The sequence below is a fragment of the Phodopus roborovskii genome, unplaced genomic scaffold (assembly GCF_943737965.1).
Source record: "Phodopus roborovskii unplaced genomic scaffold, PHOROB, whole genome shotgun sequence".
NCBI classification, from domain to species: Eukaryota; Metazoa; Chordata; class Mammalia; order Rodentia; family Cricetidae; genus Phodopus; species Phodopus roborovskii.
The window spans coordinates 10,746,539-10,766,987 of record NW_026126448.1 but is presented as its reverse complement, the minus strand read 5'-3'; the positions used below and the strand labels follow the sequence as shown (position 1 = coordinate 10,766,987).

The window sequence follows — 20,449 nt, the reverse complement described above, 5'->3', positions numbered from 1 at the left end:
CTGTTTGCTCAGAAAAGTGTCTTAGTCACTAAGGGCTGCAGTGGGGGAAAGTCCATTCTCTGTCATGTCCTGGGAATCCGGATGGGCACAGGAAGGCCACCAGAGTAGCACCTGTCCTTTCTGGACTCTTCTCTGCCTGCCACACACGCACACACACACAACAGCTCACCTTTGCCAGGCTGTGTCTCCCCACTTTCACTACCAGTGCAGGTGACCCTCCATGACATGCCTACCGGCAGAGATGATGACCTCTGAGAACCCTGGAGCTGCTTCTGAAACCTAACTTCTTGCACTCCTCCAGCTGGAACTACAGCCTCTTACCTTCCCCCAGTCTTTAAGGGGGTTACCTAGAGCATGAGCTGGAAAAGTTGATGAGCACCCCTCTCTGAAAAGGGAGTTCATTCCACTCAGTGAGGGAGAGGAGGCTCAGCGATGCCCCACATGGGAAGAGAGGCACCAGTTCATAGGTGATGCTGAACTGGAGGGTCAGATTTCCCAGCACAGACCCAATTTTAGATATTCTGAATATGGAAGTCAAGTCCCATTTTGTCTAAGATCAAAGACTCAAAACCTAGCAACCACTTCCCATTGTGCAGTTTGAACCCAGACTTGAGGCCCACTCCTAGACCCCTGACGGAGTACTGCCAGTTACAGTCTGGGGAGGCAATGCCATATATGGGGAGGGGCATATACTGGCTTCAGTGTACAGGGAGAGGAAGGCTCCATCTAGCTCTGGCATTGCATCCAGTAGTGGGGCTCTGAGGTGTAAAAACCTCCTGTCAGTAGGTCAGCCCATGACCTGCACAGGAGCACCAGGCTCTGCACTCCCAGCACCAGAAGCAGTGGGAGAGATCCAGGTCAGACCTCAGAAAGCACCCCAGCTAGGCAGGAGGGGAAAGGGTAACTAGGGGTTGGCGGTACAGCTGGCTGCCAAGACTAGCTTGGGGATCTCGTTCATCCTGCATGCCCTCCCCGTCCACAGCTCTCCCTCCAGCCCTCCCTCACTGACGCTGGGCAGATCAATGCCGCCTTTGCTGACAGCTGAGAATAGAGCTTGCAGCCCGCCCCTTCCCCCGCCCCTCCAGTTAGCTGTGTCCCCCGAGATTCTCCACGAGGAGTGAGGAGCAGGGAAGAGTTTGCTGCAGAAGCGCTTCACCCTGGGGCAGGGCCTATGGAGGGAGAGGCTGGTTTGGCCACTGCTTTAGGCTGGGGAAGAGGGAAGGAGGGCCAGCAGACCCGAATCACCATTTAGCACAGGGCAAAGGGAAGGAACCAGCCAGCCCACAACTGAAGATGCTGGTCAGGCACTGATTATTTTCTTCTGGAGATGGTTGCTCCTAGAGAAAGTCCGGGTGGGATACTATGGACCGTTGGGAGGGCTCTGTCCGGTCCTCCTAACGTTTGGCTCAGTGCTTACTTCTATACTTCCTATGTACCCTAAATAATGTCCCCTGGATAGAATAAGGGTGGGAGGGGCCTCACAGAGGCGGGGATGGGGTGGGGAAAAGAGGGCAGGTCTGCGATAAGGGGACCACCCCCTATGCTTAGGGTGGTCAACTGGGGTCTCCTCCATCACCAAGAAGGGAAGATTCCAGGAGAGACTCATCTGGGCCCAGCTGACAGCTACACCCACTACATACATCTCGGTAGCTGTAGGGCACTAGGCCCTTCAGGTAGCAGCGAGAGGAGTGGCAGCTGCTGTCCCAACCTCACTCAGCGCTTAATGAACTTTAAGCACCCTACACAAGAAACCAAGGGCACAACCGATGGCCACACCTCATTTACACCACCCATCGCGCTGCACTGGTGGGTTCTGCACACCCATCTTCACTCCCATCCATCCATCCATCCATCCATCCATCCATCCATACATACATACATACATACAAACATCCACCCATCCACTCACGCTGAACCCACACAGACCCACGGGTAGCCTGCCAGCGCGCACAAGTAGACACTTCCCTGGATACACACACCTTCACTGTACAGTATGAGTGCCCCTCGCGTGACCGCGGCCACAACTCCACACTCCACGCCCCACTTTCCACAACCACACACGAGGCCTCCCAATCTCCCCCCCCCCAGCGCCGACCACCAGGGCCACCACTAGTACAGTCCCGACCGCGAGGCCCCTCGCGCTACCCGCACCACGCGCTCGGGGCCAGCTCACACCGACTGGGCGGACCGCGCGCCCTGCCCCGCCGCGTCGAGCGCAGGTCCCCTCCCCGCGCTCGCCTCTCTCGCTCCCTCCCGATTTGGGAAGGCGGCCGCGGGGCGGGCGGGGGAGGGGCGGGGCGGGGCGGGGGAGGGTGACATGTGAGCGGCGCGCCGGCGGCAGGTGGAAAGGCGAGCGGCATGGAGCGCGTAATAAGAGAGTTGGAGTCGGAAAGAGCCGCCCCAGTCGCCGGGGAAGCGGGCGGTCAGTACGGGCTCCCGCGGCCCCGAGGCTCCGAGCGACCGCCCCCGGTCCCCGTACGGCCCCGGCCCGGCCCCTAGCCCCCGCCGCCCGCGTGCGCGCCCAGGGTCGCCTCGCCGGCCCGGGGTTCGAGCCATGCGCCTCTGAGCTGCCCGAGTGCGCCCCCGCCCCGCAACGCCCCGGCCCCCCGCCCGGCGCCGCCCATGGCCGAGGCCCCCCCGCGCCGCCTCGGCCTGGGCCCCCCGCCCGGGGACGCCCCCCGCGCCGAGCTGGTGGCGCTCACGGCCGTGCAGAGCGAACAGGGCGAGGCGGGCGGGGGCGGCTCTCCACGTCGCCTTGGCCTTCTGGGCAGCCCCCTGCCGCCGGGCGCGCCCCTCCCTGGGCCGGGCTCGGGCTCGGGCTCCGCCTGCGGCCAGCGCTCCTCCGCCGCGCACAAGCGCTACCGGCGCCTGCAGAACTGGGTCTACAACGTGCTGGAGCGGCCCCGCGGCTGGGCCTTCGTCTACCACGTCTTCATGTAAGTTGGGGACCCGGAGCCCCTTCGCGTGTCCCGGCGCTGACCCCGCGTGAGCCGGGCTCCTTGGGTACAGCTGCCTCGAGCTGGCTCCACCTCCTGCCCCCTGCCCCGTGGCACTTCCCCAGCCCTCCTTCTCAGACCTGAACCCCCTTTTCAGTCTCCCAGCTTGACCCTAACCCCTGAGCTCCCAGCACTGACCCCTGCTGCCCTCGCGTCTGACCTCTTCTGCCTCCTCTCCTTACTTCCATCCTGATCGCCGAGCCCCGCTGTCCCAGCTACTCTTGCCCTTCTCTGCTCCACTAAGTCCGAAGCCACTAAAGTGGGCTCTTAATTTCTTTACCTCTCCCCCCTTGTGTCCCAGACACAGAAGATCCTGGCCCCCACATTTTCCTGCCATCTCCTCTCCTGCTCAGTAACGACCCACATGGTCCCCTTGGAGATTTCCCACTTCAGAAACAGGCTGTCCCCAGCTCAGGGCTGGCCTCTGATTGTTGGTGTCTAGGGTCCCGATGGCCCTGACAGGCCTGTGTGCTGTTTCCAACTTTATCTGTATGTTCATTAACCTTGCCCTGCACCCTCAACTTCGGAGCAGCAGAGGCAGCAGGCTGCCCTGGCTGCCCGGCCACTCTTGTCCTGCCTTGCCCTGAAGACTCGGCCCAGCTCTCCTGCCTTGCTGGCCCGCTGTACTAGGCCTGGCTCTGGGTTTGGGGAAAAAGAAAGAAGAGAGGGGTATGTTTGGAAACCATGCCGCCGTGGGGCCCCTCCTTCCCTCAGCAGGCTCCTACAACTTTCAAAACACTGACCCCTCTTGGATGAAAAGAGTGAATTTTGGCAGCTCAGAAGGCAGTCTGGGGGAAAGCCTGGCCCGGGTCAGGAATATGAGAGGCCCAGGCCATATTGGTTAATGCACTGGGCCTGGTGCTGGGATGCTTAGGAGTGCCCTGGAGGGACAATATACTGCTTGCTATGAAGCCCTCTCACGCCTGCCAGTCTTGAGTCTCCTGGGCAGCCCACTTTGTCCACCTGCTGGTCACGTCACCATCTGTCTGTGCCTCTGCTAGACTTGAGTTTCTCCTTGTGTGTGTGTGTCAACCTGACCGTTCATCTGTCCACCTGTCTGTCTGTCGCACAGCCTTCTGTTGGTCTGTTCCCATGCTATGTGGGCCTGTTCAGTTATTCATTTTGATGCCTGTGTGTCTGTCATCTGTCTCTCTGCCTGTCCACCTGCCTGTCCACCCTTCCACCTGGCCTTTCTCACCTGTGTTTGAGCAGACTTTCTGCCTGCCCCACTGGTATATGCTCAGCTGCCCCTGTCCCATGAGAGTGGGGACCACAGGACCTCAGGGGAGGGGAAGATGGCACAAGGAGGACTAGAGGAAGGGAACCGCTAAGTATCTAGAGGTGGCAACTGTGACTGTATGCAGTGACCCCCTCAGATTAAGATTCTGTAGGATATAAGGTCAGGAGCAGCCCGCATCTCAATGTGCCGCCCAAAAGCCCTGGATGAACACACCAGAGCTGAAGGTAGAATTTACTAATAGAGCCTTGAAAAGAATAAAGCAGTGTGTGTGTGTGTGTGTGTGTGTGTGTGTGTGTGTGTGTGTGAAGGAGTTGCACGACAGACCCCCTCATGTGCCCATGGAGGCTAAGCTACAAGACACAGACAGCTATGCTTTCCAAAGTTTCTTTCCTGGATGTGACTTTTCCAAGGCAGAGCTGGGCCTGGAGACGTCAGTTGGCTTTGAGCTGGGTTCCTCAGCCTGTAGACCTGTCCTCTTGGTCCCCAGGACAGTCACTGGAGATGAGAGCTGCCTAAATGAGACCATGACTCCTTTGAAGGGGCCTCCCCTTCCTCCCAGGAGCTAAATCTGATGACACCTTTGCCCCACATCCGGCCCCTTCCGGATGCCAGGAATGCCCTGGCTAGAGGCACCTATGTCCTGAGCACTTGTCTCTAGGAGCTTAGGGTGGAGGCATTCCTTGGAGCTCTAGGGGAAGAAGCATGGTGTGACAGCATCTGGGTGTTTAGGGGTCTCCGGGAACTGGAACTCAAGGAGACTAAGATGCCACGAGTCCCTACCTATTAAATGCTGTGTGATGTTGTGTTAGCTTTGGGGCCTGTCTGAGCTTTAGGTCATCAGAGCCAGTAGAAATCCCACAGTCCGGGTCTCATGTGTGGGAAAGAGCTGAGTGAACTGCTAGCGGCTGTCTGAGTGGGAGGAATGGGTGTTAGTGTCAGGGGTGGGGGAAGCCTACACAGCGGAATCTCCTGTCCTCTATGGGTTCCAGACATGGAGTTTCTCAGCCTCTCACGGTAGGGTCTTGCATGTTCTTGTCAAGAATTGCTTGTAGTTGCACTTCTAACTTAACTCCCACACTCTCCAAGATGGGAGTGTAGTTTTCATGCATAGCCCCAGTTAGGACCTGTTTTCAGAGACCCGGGACAGTGTGAGTGAAGTCCCCACAGAAGAGCCTAGGAGAAAGGATTTGGGGAGGTGGGTGCTGAGACACCCCCTCACATCAGCCAGCTGGCTTCCCAGGACTCACAGCTCCCCTGGCACCTAGGAATGAAGTCTGCATCTCTGGCACTCATCTGTGCCCCTCACAGCTCTTTCTGTCCCGGGGCCTTTAGTCCTGCCACTTTGCCCTTTTTACCCTGGCCACTGGTGAGTATCCCCACCCTCCCCAGCCCCAGTTCTCTGCACTTTGTGAAATCCTCATCTGTGCGTCCCTAGGGGCAGACTCACTCCTTGTGGTACCCATCAGACCACACTAGCACCTTCAGAGTCCCAGACCTGCAAGGCAGCATCAGAGCAAGTCCCCCTCCCCAAGTCCTGCTGCCTGCCCTGGCCCCTGTGAAGTTCTCACCACTCAGCCCTTGCTCCCAGCCCCCAGCAAACTTCTCTAAGTGAAGGTTTAAGGCTCTGTAAACATCCTCCCTCAGCCTTGTCCCTGGGGTCAGAAACTGTGGGAATGGTGGGGGGGGGGGAGGAGGGGAGGAGGTGGCCACAGCTCCAGGGGCCTGTTCACTCTTAACCCTGGAGTCCCCCACCCCAACCTCCAACCTCCATGTGTGTGAGACACACATGGCCTGGGCTGGATGTCATCCCCACACAGGACACCCAGACCAGGTCAGTTCTCACACTCTGACAGCCCCATTCTGCCTCTGAGAAAACTAAGGCTCTGGAGACCAAAGTCACGTGGCATCATAACTGATGCAGAGTGTCAGACCTTAAGTCCACACTCCTTGTCCAGAAACATTCCCTCTGCTCTCCGAGGCCACCTGACGTGGCCCTTTGAACTGAGATTTTTTACTTCGTGCGGACATGCAACCTTCCCAGCCTGGTGAGGTGGGCCCTGTTATCCTCCCCACCTGACAGATGAGGAAAGTAAAAAAAAAAAAAAACCAGAAAAGGCCATGTAGTTCACAAGAAAGAGCTGTCATCCTCGGATCGCGGCTGGATGGGGCCCCAGACCCCTCCAGGGCAGTGTTCTATCCATATCCCAAGCACCCCACATACCTACAGCCAGGGAGCAGTGGTAAGACTTTATAGACTTGAATGGAAAGTTCTCAGCTGCTCCCAGGGCAGTCAAGCTCACCATAGCTCACAGATGTTTCAGATGCACAAGCAGCTGCATCCAGAAGGAACTGCTGTCCCCACATTCTCACTGGCTTCAGAGTTGAACATCTGGGCTAGGCCGGGCCAGGCCAGGGGTGACTCTCTTCATGCAGTTTCTGCTGTGTCTTTCCTAGGGCTGCAGGCTGGGGACTATGTGATTTAGTGGGGGTGGCTTGGACTCCTCCCATAGGGGCCTCCAGAGCCCCCTTGCGCAACCCTGCAGTGTGTGGCCATGTATACCCAGGCATAGAACAGGACACACTCCCCTCCAAGGTCACACTTAGCGTCCCAGACAGCACTGCAGAAACCTGATGCTCCAACACCTTCACGCTGTGACTGGGGATGACTTGGAGTGTATGACCCGGGACACTTTATTGCTTCTGTCTTTCTTTCGTATGGAGTGGGGGAGTGAAGACCACCTATCTATGCTTGAATGGCTTCATCCTTTCACGTTCCCTGGTACCTGCTGCTCCTCCATTTCTGGAGTTCTTCCTTTGGGTTAGGTCACTGTGTGTCTGTCTCACTCCAGCACATTTCTTCTTCCTGTTGAGGAAGCCCTGCTGGACGTCTGACTGTGAGCCCCACTGCTGAGGGAGCCCATAGCCACCCGAGGTTGGAGCCAGGCATGCTTGAGGAGGCGCTTGTTCTTTGGCTGGTGGCAGTACTTTGAGTGGGTGATTAATTTAAAGTTTTCTGAGCCATCAGAGTCACTGAAGTGGCCTGGGAGCCGGGGGGGAGGAGGCTCTGAGGCCGCCCCAAAGGAGCTCTTCCCAGCGCTAGACCAGTACAGGCCTGCTGTGGAGAGTGAGGGTTGGAGGGACCGAAGTGTGGGCTGGGTCTGACTGGTGGGGTTGTTTGTGCTGCTGCCCTTAGCTGTCCTGAAGGATGCTTAGTCTCTGAGCTCTGGCTCCCAGGTCTGAACAGGGGGAGGCATGGCTGCCTCCTGGGTGGCCAGGGCTGAGGAGGGAGAAGCAATGTTGAGTGCTGCACCAGACATGAGTTAGCCATCGTCATCGGCTGTGTGCGGACGAGGATGTTCTTACTGTCATCATCCGGTACCTCTGATGGGAAGTCTGGCAGGGGTCCTGGGCTCAGCAGGGGAGTGTGTACTGTGGAGGTACTATTGCCTGTGTCACTGGTGTGGCGTCCTCCAGGTCCATCTGAGATTTTTTTTTTCTTTTCCCTAGGATGAGTCCCTCTATGTAGCCCAGGCTAGCCTCAAACTTGTAGGCTCATGTTCTGCCTCAGGTGGAGTCAGCGCCCCTCCCTCCAAGTTTCTTTCTAGCATCATTCAGGCCTCAGAGCCACTGTGTCAGGGGACAGTCATCTTCACACTGAGTAGAGGACGTCACACAGCTAGTGACTTTGGTCACTAACCTGAGTCTCTGGGCTGCTTATGGATTTGTTTCTTCCTTTGTGTCACAGATGACATCAGCCAGCATAGTGCTTTGCCAGGCTTGGGGAACCAGAGCCTTGCCTGCAGGGAGCAGACAGGGGGTGGGGTAGGCTATGGGGAAGCTGTCAGTCTCTAAGAACACTGGTCTCTAAGCCCCCTGGGGCAGGGGGTTCTGGCTCTGTGTGTGAGTGTGTCTGTCTCTGTCTCAGAATGCCATTGTGCAGTAAAGGTTTGGGAACTTCATGGTTCATGTCTTTCCCTCCTCACTCACAGCTAGTGGACACAGAGGCAGTGGTACCCCGTACCAATGGACTCTGGAACAAACCCAGGGATCCATCATGGGAAGAGACCCATCCCCATTCTACTCTAATCCCCAGGCCCATGTCCTCTTCTCCCAGGGGGGTCTAGCAGGAAAAAGGACCCTTAGTCTGGACCACACACACAGAGCTGCACCTATGGAGAGATGCTTCTGACTCAAGAGTCAGGATGGAAGAGGAGCATCTCATAGTGTCTTCTGCTGGGGCCCTTCAGAAGATGGAAACATTTAGAGGGGTATCCAGGAGGTTGTCAATCCTTTGGAGGCCCTGTGAGGCTGGGGAAAAGTATAGTCTGGCCTCTGAAACCCTAATGGAACCCCCTAAGACTCCAGGCAAACTGGGCAGCTCTCCCCAAGGCAGGATCTATGTGCCCTGGAGCTTGGCATGGGGGTGGGGGTGAGGGGTGGGGGCTGGAGAGCGCTGGGGTGGGGGGGCAGCTCCAGGCAGCAGACTAATTGGGCTAAGAATCCTTGGGCAGTGCCTGAGGGAGGCAGACAAAGAGAGCGGAGAGCACAGTCATTCTTCCCTCTTCCTCTAAGAATTGGGAATGGTTGGTGGTGTGGGGTCTCTGGCCTGAGGGCTGGAAGGAAATCATCTGACTCCTAGACCCTTAGTCCAGGCTGGTGGTACAGGAGCAAGCTTGCTGGGGATGACAGATCTTGGTTCTCACAGAAACCAAAGGGATGGAAGTTAGATAACAAGGACTGGCAAATGAGATTCTGTGGAATACCCTTTCCAAAATGTGGGAAACCCTGTGTGGCAAAACTGAACATGATTTATTCTAATCATCTTCATCAGGCAAAGGAATGGCACCCCTCCACAGCATGCAGGACAGAGGGTAGATACCTGCTTCCTGTGAACCCAACATTGGAAAGGAAATAAGATCAGGACCTGAAGGCTCTGGAGTACGGGAGGGGGGTCTCTACTGCATCTCCCTCACCCTTTCTTCCTTGCAGCCCCTCCCTGGAGTGTCCAGGTCTCTGCCTTTGGGTTTATTTTTTGCTGGGCTTGGCTGTCTCTCGGGGTTTGGTGGGGGGTAGGGAGAGAAGAAGGGCAAGAAAGAGTGGCTTTGTCAGCATAATCTAGATGCTTCTGCTCTGGCCCATCTGGGCCCAACTGACACCCTCTACGGGAGGGACAACCCCCACCCAGGTGCAGTCTGGAGCCCCAGGGAGCACCCTTCTTTGGGGGGGGAGGGCTGCAGAGCTTCTCCGTCTAGTCTATCCTTGCTGCAGGGAGGCAGAACAGAGACCTCAGAGCTCCAGAGGACTTGAAGCTTGGGCAGATACATAGCTTCATTTCACAGATGAAGAAACGGAGTCAGGAGATGGGATCTGATGGCCCAGGACACAGCTCAACAGATATTGTCATGGTGTGTGCCATATATCCCCAGGGAAGGGAGCAGCCCCTGAATACATTCACCCATCTCTCTGTCAGCCTGTTTGAAGGCCACTTACTAGGAGAAGTGGGAGGGGGGAGGAAAGGACCCTTGGTCCAGCAGAGGGAGGAGGGAGGGTGAAAGCCTAAGAATGTAGGGAGGATAAGTGAACATGTCAGCAACTCCTTCAGGCTCTCTTTTATTTTTGGTATGTGATCACACATACACACACACACACACACACACACACACACACACGCACACGCACACATGCACACACATGCACGCACGCACACACACGCACATACATCCACACACACGCTCATGCACATGCACACTCGTGCATAGAGGGTCTTTGTAACTGGCCTAGGCTGACCCTACACTCCAGCTTCTCCATCCTCATCTCAAGTGCTGGGATCACCATATCGGGCACTGGTTTTTGTTTTTGTTTTTGCTTTTTGAAGTGGGTATAGAAATCTAACCCAGGGCCTTGTACATGCTAAGCAAGCACTCTGTCATAGAACTACATTCCCAGCCCCTACCACACAGGTACAAACACATACAGATTGAAGCATAAAGAAGTTAAATGACAGTGAGTCCTGGTGGTTCACACCTTTGATCCTGGCACTCAGGAGGCAGAGGTAGGCAGATCTCTCTAAGTTCAAGGCCAGCATGGTCTAGAGAGTGAGTTCTAGGACAGCCAAAGTTACAAAGTGAGACCCTGTCTACAAAGAAACAAAACCCAAACACACAAAAGAAGTTAAATGACTTGTCCAATATCAACATGGCTAATAAGTGGTAGACACAGCATTAGAACCCAGAACAAGACTCCTGGGACCATGTGCTTAGCCTTCTGCTGTTCTGCCTTAGTTTAGGGGCCCCTCTTACTTGCTTCCGGCCCCCCAGGATGCAGGGGGTTGAACTTGTGCCGCTAGGCAAGTGCTCTGTCACTGGCCCCACCTCCTTGCAGGGGGAGGTGGCTCGTGCCTCGTCCCTCTGCCCCCTTTACCTGTCCTTGAATTCTGGGCTTTTGTCTTGGGCCCTTCCCTCCCAGTTTCATGGCGGGTGGGTTCAGAATCCTGTGACATTATGATACCTTCTCGAGGGCCGTTTTGCCACCAGGACTTCATCCCTTAACTCTCAGATAGTGAACACATTAAAATGGTCCTCCTTCCTGGGTCCCGTGGCTTTCACACCTCCAGACCCCAGGAAGCTCTTCCCATAGACACTGTTGATGACCCACAATGCCTTGTGAAGCGCTCCAGGGACTTTTCCGTAGGCTGCTCCCCTGCTCCCCTCTCACACCCACTGCTGTGTCGCTAACTCCTATTCATCCTTCAGAGCCCAGTTTGAACATCGACCCTTCTTGGGAACACTCTCTGCCCACTCTACTTCAGGCTTCCTTGGAGACCCTGCAGTGTCCCCGAGTTTAACTCCTGCGTCATGTATTCTTAGGTCTTCCTCAGTGGGCATCAGACCTGGGTCACATTTGGGTATGAGTTACAGTCTGTGCATGAGAGAATGGTGGCGGCCATGTTTTAAAGAGGAGAAGAGTTTGCCCACTTAAGAGAAGTGAAGAAAGGACCTCTTGACCCATTAAGTGCTGGAAGCTCGCTCCTGTCTTTATCCTGAGTGCAGGGCTCTGACAGACAGGAATAACTGGGGTGAAGGTTTTGAGGCAGGCTTTCTGGGTCCCTTTGCCACGGGTTCTAGAGGGCCCTTGGTCACTTAGCTATCCTTTGACCTGTGGGAGCTGGAGGCAGGACAGATGTGGGAGGGGACCCTGGATGCTTCCTGAGCCACGGCTCTGTAGACAGTTTCCAGTCCCCAAGGCTGGCATGGCTGTTATTCCCATTCTGCTGACAGGACATGGGGGCGCACACACCAAGTTGAGCGGCTTGTCTGTGGCAGAGCCGGAATTGGAACCCATCGGTATGAGACCTTCAAGTACTAAGTAGGTCTCAGTTGCATAGGCAGACCACAGGGTGCTTTTCAGTGGCCAAGGGGAGAAAATGAGGAAAATAAGGACATTGTGGTGATATTTTCATTAAACTAAATGTATCCCATTTCAAAGTCTGCCATAAATCTGAGGCTATATGCTTTCTTTTGTAAGTGATAGGGCAGGGATTTTTAAAATTGCCTTGGTAAAACAAAAACTCATCAGCCTTACATAGTCCCTAAAGTGTTTTAGGAAATTTGACCAAAACATGAAATCCCCAAGAGTTGGGGCCCTGTCCCGGCTCTTGAGCAATGGAGGCCAGAGAACTTACAAGAGACCTGGCAACTGGAAGGTTTAGGGGATGGAGGAGCCCTAGGTCCTGCCCTCAGCCACTGCCCTGGGTTATTTCCCAAGACTGGCCTGAGGGGTTGGACCTTAAACAGTGGACCAGTAGTTTCCAGGCTGCAATTAGCTCCTGCCTCTGTTCTGTGTAACAGCAGAGAGGTCCAACCTCACCAGGTCACCAGCCTCGTTCCACCCCCCAAGATTGCAGTCCCCTGCACACCTCTCAGGGCTGTCTGCTGACTGGAGCTGTGGTGAACTATGAAGTGTTCTGAAGAACAAGCTGGCCTCGAACTCACAGAGATCCTCCTGCCTCCACCTTCCCAGTGCTGAGATTAAAGGCATGTGCCACCCCCACCTGGCTAGTTTTCTTCTTTTGTTTTTAACCTTCCCATCCCTGGAGCCTTGAAGCCCTCTTTTCTCTCTTGCTGACTCTAGTTTAAGGCCTGAGAAACAACCATGGAAGAGCGAGTTGGCCCTGTGAGAACAGGTTAGCAAAGCTGGCAGTTCCTTTCTCCGGGAGCCCTGGACCACAGCTTAGAGATGTACCAGGCTGAGGTCCTCAGAGCCCATATTTAGTAACAAGCTCTTCGCCTGATCTGTAACAGGCTTTGTATTAACTGGTTTCCTCATAGTACTTCATGAATCCCCCACTAAGATCCCTTTAAGGTAGACATATCATTGTGACCATTGTTTAGAAAGGGAAACCACAGCTTGCAGGTTAAGCATGAGCCCTTGTCATGACAAGAGGAAGTGGCAGGAAGAAGTGAGGACGAGAATTTTCTAAGTTTAGTCCAGACAGAGCAGAGCACCTAGATAAGTGTGCAGAGACCCGGTGCTGTGTCTGGGTAGGAGCTTTGTGTGTGGCTGCTGCAGGTCAGGCTTGCAGTGGGAAGAAGGCAAGTGAGTGGCAACCAGCAGCACCTCCCTTCCTAAGGCTCCTCCCCCTGCCCCAGCTCTCAGTAACAGTAAGGATAATAATAGCGAGTGTTTATTGAGTGCTTACCAAAGGCCAGACAGACACTGCTCTGAAAACTTGCCTCTTGTCAGCCCTGTAATGTGAGTCTGGCCAATGGGCCCATTTTTCAGATAAGGGCTGAGGCCCAAAGGTGTTAGTTAAGTCACCTGCCTGGGCATTAGTAGCAGGGCTAGGACCCACAGCTTTGGAGGCCGTGGCCTTATGTACCTTCCTCATCTGCACAGCACCTGTTTCTCAGGGAGACTGTCCTAAATAGCACTGCAGCCATCAAGTTCAAGGCACTACTCCATCCCCTCTGCATGAACTCATTCCTTCCCCTTTGCTCTCCTGCTCTTATTCAGAAAACTTCTCTGGCAATTCCTGGGGGGGTCCCTAAACCGGAAACTGAGGATAGAGCATGCCCTAGTCCCTGGGGGACATGGATGGACCTCTACAGTGGGTCATTGTCCCTAGGTACTACAGATCCTGTGGGATAAAGTGGTCCAGTGTAGAGTGGTCTAGTGTAGCCCCAAAGCAAGCCTGGGCAGGGAAGCCCTCCTGGAGGAGGCAGCTCACCCTGAAACAGAAAAGGCCAGTGAGAACAGGAACCAGGCAGAGGGCCAGGGTCTGGACGGGAGGCCAGCAAGGCTTTTGCATAAGAGAGCAAAACATCAGAACCAGGGGACTTAGGATGGTGCTGGCTGGTGCTGGCTGGGCTGCAGCAGCTTCCGGGAAAAGATGATAAAAGGGACTAAGTGTGGGCATGACAGGCAGAATTCTGTTAGAAATGCCTTTCTTGGACTGACCAGGACCCCAGTGGAGGAGGGACTCTAAAGGGACCCCAGGATACCATCCCAATTGGCCTGTTCTTCTCCTGCTCACCCCAAGACCCATACCTCAGAGCACCCTTCCACCCTGCCTTGGGCCTGGCTGTCCCAGCCTGGCCTGCAGCCCTGGGAACTTTGCCTGTATGCAAACCTGGTCCTGGGAGAGGCAGCAAATCTAGGGGTGTTGTTTGGAAGCAGGGAGAGTGAGAGCAGGTCCAAAGACTAGGTTGCAGAGGGTTTGGGATTGGGGTCTGTGGGTATCCTCAGAGGAGTGGTCTAGAACAGCCCTGTGAGAACATGCAAGGATTGACTTAGATGGCATAGTCTGGACAGGGCTTAGTCCTCTTTTGCCTCCTGCCGTCTGACCAGGCATGCACCCCACTCTAACACCTCACTCTGCCATTCTACTAAGGAGGAAACCGAGGCTTCAGTCTGGACAGAGACTAGACTTTAATCAGCAGTTGGGCCCAGACCTGAATTGAGGCTCATTGTGAGAGTCTAAGTCACCCCTAGCAATGGTAAAGCCAGGACAACAGCCTTCCTACAGAGCCTCCCCAGGCTGGAGGCCCCTCTGGTTGGTCTTGGGTAGATTTCACACCCTCTGAGCCTTCCTACTGTGCTGGAAAGGAGGTTTCCTCTCCCAGGTGCAGACATACCTAGCCTATTGAGGGCTTTAATTATTGTGTGTTCAACTAATCTCCCTGAATCCTTACAACAGAAATTCTCATGGTGGTATCTCCTGGAGGGAATGTTACTACACCATCCCATATTGAGTCTGGGAAAGAAGTCTGGGAGTGTAGCTCAGTGGTAGAACGTTAGCCTAGCATTCACAAGGTCCTGTGTTTGACTCCCGGCACTGCAAAAATAAGTGTGTATGGGTATGTACATGAGATGTCTGTCTGTTTGTCTATCTCAGGTGATAGCCTGTTCAGTAAAGTGAGTATCACCAAAGCATGAAGATCCAAATTTGATCCCCAGAGCATGTGTAAAAAAACCAGTGTAATGGTACAATTTGTAATCCCAGCATTGGAGAGGCAGAACCCTGGGGCTGGCCCATAGGCCAGCTCTAGACCCCAATAAGAAAGACCTTATCTAAAAAAATTAGGTGGATGTTTCCTTAGGCTCTAGCGCCTCTAGACCTGCCCTCACCCTCACTCCAAATGCTGCAGATTGCACCTCTATCCACCCCAAGTACTGCAGCATCCCCCCAGCAAGATCTACTTCTACTCAAAGACTGGCAGTGTGGGGAGCATGGGAAGGGCAGGGGGCTTTGAGCAGAAAGCTGGGTGTGACTCTGAGGCTGACCTCCACACACAGGCACATATTGTGTGTGTGCATATGTACACACACAGAGTATATCTGCTCACACATGCACACAATGTTTTTGAACAGAATGACTTATACAGAGTAGCTCAGCTGAGACTTAGCCCAGGTGTCTAAGTGTGCTATGATAGACACACTGCCCCAGTTTTGACCATAAATTAACTGTTGTCCCAGGCAAGACCCACCAGACAGCTGATCAGAACATTGTGGTGTGGTGTGTGTGTGTGTGTGTGTGTGTTAGGCTAGGCTGACCTTCTGGCTGGAACTCTGCTCATCAACCCATGCCCAGCCCAGGCCTGGTGCAGCTGCTGCCGTGGGGAAGGACCTTCCCACTTGCCCTGCGGTATCAATGGTCTTTCCCTTGGTCTGTGTGACTGCCAGTGCGTGATCAAGAGGGCACCTGCCAGCCCTCCCCATGATGGGTTTGGCCATCTAATGCTCTCACATGACAGGCATGGGATGAACTGTGAGCTGGGGAAAGGGATTTGTGCTCTCCTAATCTGGGGGTTGCAGCCCTCCCCCATGTCTTGGCTAGGGCCGTGGGAGAGGTTTGTCTCTACTCTATACCCAGTGGCCCCAGCTAGATTCTGGCACACACCCAGCTTTCTGCTCAAGGCCCTCCCTGCCCTTCCCATGCTCCCCACACTTCCAGTCTTTGAGTAGAAGTAGATCTTGCTGGGGGATGCTGGAGTACTTGGGGTGGACAGAGGTGCGATCTGTAGCATTTGGAGCTAAAGGAAGCCAGAAATGGCAGGGAGGTTTAGAGCCTATGTCAGGCAGATGATCCATCAGTTGGGGTGTAAAGTTGGACTGTTTGGGGCTAATCCTGGGCCACCCCTTCCTGGAGAAATTTGGCTACAAGTCAGGGAGGCAAATGTGTGGGTTGCCCCCCCCTCGCTGGGCAGTAAACACAGCCGTCGCCCGGGAGATGGGCCTAAACATGCCGGCCCCCCACTGTTATTTATACCAGGGCTCCCTTCCTTCTCTGGAGCCTGGTTCTGGCTCTTCGGTGTATCCCTGAGCTGGGCAATCAGAGTTGAAGTCTGTGTCAGGGTCCCAAGTGCAAGCTCACCCATGCCTCCCAGACACTGGTGATGGATGGCTTGTCATTTTGGAAGGTCTCAGGTTTATCAATCGAAAAAGTGCTCCCAGGGCAAAGTCTAGCTGGGAGGCAGGAGTGCTGGGATTGTGCCTTGGCCTTGTGCTTGCTTGTTGTTGCCCTGCTGTGACCACTCAGCCCTTACTTCCTCCTGCTTTCAACAGGCAAGGGGCTAGATTATAGCTTTTTAGCCTGTTTGAGGCAGCAGACCTGATTCTCTAATAGGACCCTGAATGGTGCATATACATCTGATGTGTATCTCAGATCAGTGTCCAGCTGGTTTTGGTGGACTCCAGTAGAAGCCTAGGATTCTGCGTTCTCTGCCTATGCAGCCCTGCACACAGACTTGGAATCTGCATGTGCTTCTCTCCTAGATAATGCAGGGTGAGAGACCAAAGTCTGCTGATTCGTAGTGAGTGCAGGTAGAGCCTGATGAGATAGATATGGTCAGCAGGGGAAGAGACTGGACCTACACCATGGGCTGCCCGACCCTGCCGTATTCCAGCACAGGACTCAAAAGAATCCCAGAATTGAAATTCACCCTTGGTCGTCCAGATCATTATGAAGGCAGACATGCCAGAAAGAACAGAACACATTTTATTTAACAGCTTGTTAACTTGATTTAAACTTTCAAATATTTAGACTTGCCATATGTGGGTCTCCATTTGAACTCTTCCCCTCCTTACCCCCCCGCCAGCGTCAGAGGTGTGCTGGCATCAGCTCTCCTGATACCCAGACCTCTCTGCAGCAACTCCAAGACAACGTTCCTCAGGCGTCACAAGGCTGGCAAAGTCCCAAGTCACCAAGGTTCAAGCCCTTGGTGGATATGAAAGAACAGAACTGGGCTGCTTCAGAAAAATCAGTGTCAGTGGGGTGGGGCAGAGGGAGGGACAGCTGGGCACAGCACTGACCAGACAGACAGAAAGGGTCCTGAGGGTGCCCCATCGAGGCTTGAAATCCTAGGGGTCTCCAGGGGAGGGGTACTTCTTCCCAAAGTTGAACAGGAATGCTTGGGGGTGGAGAGGGCTTCCAAGGTGGGCAGAGAGCATAGAAGTCACCAAGTTGGAAGTGTGGGGAGTAGATCAGCACTCCCGCTGGGTTCCAAACAGGCTGATTATGGGGCTGGGCCTGACTCCTAGGAGGGACCAGACTGAGTTTTAGGCTGGCCAGGAGTGGGTAGGGGGGGGTAGGAGATAGACAATCTTAATTCTGCCTCCTGAGAATGCCATCTCTCTTCTCTGTCTCCCCTTCCTGTCATGCCTTTTGCCCTGGGTGTCTGGGTGGGAGGGAACTCAGCCTAACTTCCTGCTCCCTTTACATAAAGACAGCAATTGCACAAGAGGTTTTCCCAGATGACTGTGCCTGCTCATTCATTCATTGATTCATTCACCCAGTCAATAACTATTCACTGGGAACCTCCACGGCACCAAGCTTGTTCTAGGTGTCGGGGAGAGACTGTGAACGAGGCGAAGTTTCTGCATTCACAGAGCTTGTACTACAGGGGTAAGAAGACTAAAAACTTAGAGTGTTCATCCCGTTGCTAGGCACAGGGAACGGGGAGTCTGTCTATTACTGTTCACACACTGAGCAACAAGGAGAAGCCTAATGCCCTTGATGAGGCCCAGCACCACTCCTCCGTAGGAGGAGCCCAGGCCTTCTCACTCAGCCAGTCTTTGAGTCCTTTACCAGGACCTTTCTGGTCTTGGGGTCTCCAAAGAGGCCATGAGAGCGTGGCCAGCACACTCGGCTATTGTGAGAGGAAGAGGGGTACCTAGGACTCAATACTACCACATACATCATTGCCAACACAGATAACAGTTGCTACCTAGAGGTTTCTCTGTGAGCCAACCTCCTTTATCTGTTCCACATATGCTGCTTCTTTTCTCTCCGTTTTCCAGAGGAGGAAATCGAGTCTTGGTAAGGTGAAATGACTTGCTTGAGGTCACACGTGAAACTCCCTGACACTAGGAGCCTTTAAGGACGGTGCTATGAGGTGCTGCCTGGCACCTGCTGCCCAGACTGGGCACTCAGCCTGTGAGTGGAAACCTAGCCCTAGCGCTCGCTCTCTCCCCTTGTTCCCCCTTCGTCCTCGCAGGGGCTGGCATTGTCCCGAGTCTGAGCACTGGGTGCTGCAACCCTGGCCAGAGCAGCACCGGGAGGGCTGCATCAGGCCAAACTCCGCTGGGGTCACAGCCCTGCGGCCTTCATGGGTGGGCGATCGGTGGCGGGTCAGGGTGTCGAATGCTCTCTCTCTCCGCCCCCGACCTCGGTGGCGAGGCAGCACCTTCACACTTTCCGCTTGGCCCGCTGCTCGCCTTTCAGGCCGCAGCATTTTCAATTGTTAATTTGGAAACGGAAAATAAGCCGGCCGGGCGGGGAGGCCGCGCGGGGAGGTAACCGGAGCCACAGCACGCCTGGAGCTTGCTGAGACAAAGCCACGCCTACACAAGCCCCGCCCACAACGGGCCCCGCCCCCTCAACTTTGTCCCTCCCAGGCCGAGATCTGGGGTCCGTTGGCTCGCACCCTAGAGCGGATGGAGTTCCCTGTGGCAGAAAGCCCGCCTGGGCTGAGCCTGGGAGGGGTCCCCAAGAGCCTCCCCCAAGGACATCTTTCTCTTCCAAGGAGGCACGCCTAGTGTCAGCCTCCTGTGTCCCCAGGTGAACCTGAGCCTTGCTCAGGCTTCATCCCAAGAGACCCCCTACCTCCAGGCTGAAGCATCTGGGATCATTCATTGGTCCCATTAGACAGAGAGAAACTGAATCCTAGAGAGAGACAGATCACGGGCTTTATAGGCTCACCAGCCAATGCAGAGCTGAATTTTAGTTTGTTCTGGCCGTGATAAGAGCAAGGTCTATCAGCAGAGGACAGGACATCAGAATCAGAGCCAAACAGTTGTCCCCTTCCTCCCTGATGGACAAAACCCTGTGGCTAATGAAGTTCTGCTTTGGTCGACCCCACTCCTTGATGCTATTATTCAGTAATGAGAGAGTTCTGGAGGTCCCAGCTAGGTTCAGCAAGCAAATAAAACGTAAAAGACTCTCTTCTGGGTAATCCCAGAGCACTCACTGACTTCTTAGAGACCGGAACAGGCAACTTTAGAAGCTGACCAGAGCCCCACTTCCTGTCCCAGAAGCCAGAGTAGCCAGTAGCCAGCTGGACCAGCCAAAAATAAGGCTCTAGATGCCGTCCCTCCTGCAGAGGAGTACATTGACACTTTGCAGATTGGGTAGCTGAGTTAGGGTAGACAACCTGTCCATCTAGGTTCCCAGCAATGCTTATGCTCCTGTGCTATGCCCTCTGGTGCTCTTGATTCTGACTCTTCTCAGAGCCACCAAGCAGGCCCTTGCCTTTTAGAGGACTCTGGTCTGCTGGAATTGTAGGCTGGATAGCCCTCGGTTACAAACCAAGAATGTTTGCAGATACCCTCCTAGCCCCCACCTTAAGACTCTCCCAACCTTCCTCCCACCTCAGCTCTGAGCTTACAAGGCAGGTCTTGCCCAGCTCACAGGGCTCATTCAGCCAGGCTGGTTCTGAGTGTGGGATTCCTAGGGGGACACTCAGCTGCCCCAGGTGGGCCTGTGAGTTTGCATGCTGCTTTGCTTATTCATACCCACAAACCTCAGTCTGGGTGGGGTCCCCAATAGCTGAGTCTGCAGATCTATGGGGCTGGGCTCTGTCTTGGCACCTGAGCTCCCAGGGGGCCCTGCCCTCCCCAAAGCTCCAGCTCCACCCGTCAGCTCTTGCCAGCATGCTCGCCCTCTGGGTCTCAGCTTTGGGAGTACTGAGTACTGAGAACCGAGTGGCTGGGAATGAAATCCCCCTCCTCCTCAGCACAAATCACTTAGAGGTGATCCTGACCCCTATCAGATTCAAGTAGCTGGGGAACTGGGAAATCCTCCAGGGAAGGAACTAAGAGTGCCACCTGGGTCACACGCTACAGGAGGGGCCAAGACCGGCTCCTTCCTGTCCTGGCCCCTTGGTGTTTTGAAGGGTGGGTGGGGGAGTGGTGAGTACTGAATCTTACCTCTCCTGACAAACAAAACAAAAAACAAAAAACACCCCATTACTCTCAGGGCTGGGGAATTGAGGGCAGTACTGTGTCTGATCTACTGTATGAGCACAGGCAGGCAGGCCTCCTTCCAGCACTCAGTTTCCCCATCTAGAAACGAGAGGATTGGTAGGTAGTTTTCTAAGGGATCTTCAGGGCCAAAATTTAGCCCAGACCTAATCACATCTGGCCATTTCTGCTTCTCCTGGAGCAAGTCACCGGAGGCTGCTGCTGGGATTGTACTGTAGCTCCCAGCTCAACGTGG

The 20,449-nt window shown here is 54.7% G+C and overlaps 1 protein-coding gene across 3 annotated transcripts in view; it reads left to right on the top strand.

The window, feature by feature from the left end:
• The first annotated feature begins 2,526 nt into the window (after window positions 1-2,526).
• The window catches only part of Kcnq4 (potassium voltage-gated channel subfamily Q member 4), a 50,718-nt gene continuing 32,795 nt past the window's right edge, over window positions 2,527-20,449 (top strand). For 2 of the 3 annotated variants that reach the window (XM_051188682.1, XM_051188680.1), the window contains exon 1: window positions 2,528-2,936. In XM_051188682.1, the coding sequence (XP_051044639.1) occupies window positions 2,623-2,936 (314 nt within the window). In that variant the 5' untranslated portion in view covers window positions 2,528-2,622. Of the gene's footprint in view, window positions 2,937-20,449 lie in introns of all 3 variants that reach the window. The other variant, XM_051188681.1, reaches the window with a different exon arrangement.